This window comes from Monoraphidium neglectum (assembly GCF_000611645.1).
Source record: "Monoraphidium neglectum strain SAG 48.87 unplaced genomic scaffold scaffold06073, whole genome shotgun sequence".
Classification (NCBI taxonomy): domain Eukaryota; kingdom Viridiplantae; phylum Chlorophyta; class Chlorophyceae; order Sphaeropleales; family Selenastraceae; genus Monoraphidium; species Monoraphidium neglectum.
Window position 1 is genome coordinate 1 of NW_014007561.1, and position 2,537 is coordinate 2,537.

Genomic DNA, 2,537 nt, shown 5'->3' on the forward strand with positions numbered 1-2,537 from the left:
CTCCTCGGCCGCCGCGGCCGCCGCGGCCCTCGCCTCCTCCGCCGCCGCGGCGTCCGCCTCCGCCCGCCCCCGCGCGTCGGCCGCATCCCGCTCCGCCGCCGCCAAGCGCTCCGCCGCGGCGGCCGCCTCCGTGCCGGCCGCCGCGGCTGCGGCCTCCGTCTCCTCCAGCCGCGCCTGCAGTGCGGCGTGCGCGGCCTCGGCGTCCGCGAGCGCCGCGGCCTTGCCTTCGAGCGCCGCGGCCAGCTCGCGCTCGAGGCGCGCTTTCTCCTCCTGCGCGGCAGCGGCGCTGCCGCGCTGCAGCGCCTCCAGCTCCGCGACCTGCGCGGCGATCGTCTCCTCCAGCTGCGTCTGCAGCGACAGCACCTGGCCGCGCAGCAACTCGTTGTCCTGTTGTGGTCAAGGTGGCAGGGGGGAAGGGGTGGCAAGGTGGCGGCGGCGACGTGGTGGTGGTGGTGGCGGCGGCGTCTGCCGCGGCGGCAGGGGGCTTGGTTGGCACGGGTGGCGTTCGGGCGGGCGCGCGGCCCGGCGGAGGGCGCCCGGCACGCGGGGCCGAGGTCGGTGTGCGGAGGCGTCGCCGGCGCGCCGGCGGTGGCAGCGGTCGGCGCCGAGGCCCCGGCGTGCGTGTGTGGCTGCTCACCTTCTCCAGCGCGGTGCGCAAGGCGTCGGTGACCTGGCCCGTGGGGATCCGCGTGGGCGAGCTCGCGCGCGCCCTCAGCGCCGAGGGGCTGCCGCTGCGCGGGGCGGCGGCGGCGGCTGCAGCTGCCTGCACGGCGGCGGGCTCGGGCGCGGGCGTCACCGGGCTGGCCGCCGCCTGCTCAGCCTCGCGCAGCTTGTGCTCCACCTGCTCCAGCTTGTCGCTCAGCTGCTGCTTCTCATCCTGCAGCACACGCGCGCGCTCCTGTTCGGCGAGCAGCGCCGCCCGCGCCTCCTGTGCTGCTGCCCTGAGCTGAGCGGCCTCGGCCGCGGCGGTCGCAGCTGCGCCAGCGTCTGCCTGGGGGGCCAGGCAATCAAAGAGGCCCATCTTTATCCCTTCGGCCCAACCAACGCCTACGGGGGGCCTAAACGACAGCAGTTGGCTGTGGGAGCCGACTAGAAAGGACCGGGTCCACCAACCGACTCAAGCAAATGAAATTTAATCTATTATAAATGAGATCATGCGGCATGAGAGCCTTGTGCAGCGGGTGTCAATCTCCATCAACACACACTGCTGCTGGCACCCAGACGGGCTTTGCCACTTCTCGAAACCGTCCTGACTCCTGACCCTCAGCACGCCTTCGAAGCTGTGCGTTCGAATCGGTTGTATGTCACATCACACTACTTTGCTTGTCCGCTGCCTGCTTGAGCAGATCACTTACTCACTCGGCGCGCCGTCAGTCTTGTGAGAGCATAATAGTTGTGATCCAGGCAAAGCTGTGATTTCGATAGACACCCCGCAGGGCTGAGACATAGAGAAGGCCGCCGAGATGGTGAGGGCGCGGCCTGGGGATCAGCCAGTGTGTTTGCTGCGGCGTCTTGGGGTCTACAACCATGGATATCCATCTTGGGGCCTTGCGCGTGCAGGCACTCTTCGTTCTGTTCGAGTCGGCATCGGGCTTCGCCCTTTTTGAGGCAAAAGACTTGGATGAGATTGGAAACTCTGCTGAGAAGGTCCAGGAGTCCGTCAAGTGAGCGGCTGACCACCGCGCTGGGGTCGCGTTCGCTTGATGTGTCGCCGGCGGCGGCCGCCGCAGCAGCCGCTCGCGCCGTGCTGCGTGCTCGGTGCAGAGATGCCGATTTCGCAGCCCATTGTCCAGCGAGGACCCCGCAAGCAGCGTCGCGATTCATCTCTGATCGTCAAACGCGCGGCGAATCGCGCGCCCGCGGCCGCACCCTGCAGCAACCTGGAGCGCTTTGGCAAGGTCGTCAAGCTGACGGCCTTCAAGCCGTTCTCCTCGGCGGCCAACGCCCTGGAGCAGATCAACGCCATCAGCGAGGCGCAGCTCACGGACGACCTCAAGAACTTCCTCGCCCTCAACCTGCCAAAGGTGGGTGCCCGCGCGCGCCGGGCCGGCCGCCCGAGGTCGCGCGCCCCGCGGCGCGAGCGACGCGGCCCCGGACCCCGCGCCGCCGGCGGCGGCGGCAGCACGCTCGCGAGAGGCGGCGCCCTGGCGAGAGGCGTCGTCGAACCCCTTGCCGGGCGGCTCCCCTGCCTCCGTCGGCAGCAGCTTGGCTGCCATGAGCGTCTCCATCCCCTCCGCCGCCCTCGCGGCCCACGGCCTCCTCCCCATACCCCGTGCCACCACTCCCCAAACCCAGACCCACCACCCGCCCCGCCCCCCGCAGGCCAAGGAGGGCAAGAAGCCCAAGAAGTTCCAGCTGGGCGTCTTTGAGGCCAAGCTGGGCAGCGCCATCCAGGAGGCCACCGGCGTGCCCTGCGTCTGCAACGAGCTCGTGGGGGAGGTCCTGCGCGGCTGCAGGCTGCACTTCACGCGGTTCATAGGGGACCTCAAGGAGCCGGACCTGAAGCGCGCGCAGCTGGGGCTCGCGCACAGCTACAG

The 2,537-nt window shown here is 70.3% G+C and overlaps 2 protein-coding genes across 2 annotated transcripts; one reads left to right on the forward strand and one right to left on the reverse strand.

The window, feature by feature from the left end:
• Positions 1-396: 396 nt before the first annotated feature.
• MNEG_16172 (hypothetical protein) lies at positions 397-1,021 on the reverse strand (the record flags this gene model as incomplete). The annotated part of the gene is made up of 2 exons (XM_014035356.1): positions 397-465; positions 638-1,021. 2 exons carry the CDS (start codon positions 1,019-1,021, stop codon positions 397-399), a joined length of 453 nt encoding a protein of 150 aa, XP_013890810.1.
• A 442-nt stretch (positions 1,022-1,463) lies between these two features.
• Positions 1,464-2,503, forward strand: MNEG_16173 (hypothetical protein; the record flags this gene model as incomplete). The annotated part of the gene is made up of 5 exons (XM_014035357.1): positions 1,464-1,466; positions 1,561-1,664; positions 1,877-2,024; positions 2,323-2,415; positions 2,480-2,503. 5 exons carry the CDS (start codon positions 1,464-1,466, stop codon positions 2,501-2,503), a joined length of 372 nt encoding a protein of 123 aa, XP_013890811.1.
• Between the last annotated feature and the right edge of the window lie 34 nt (positions 2,504-2,537).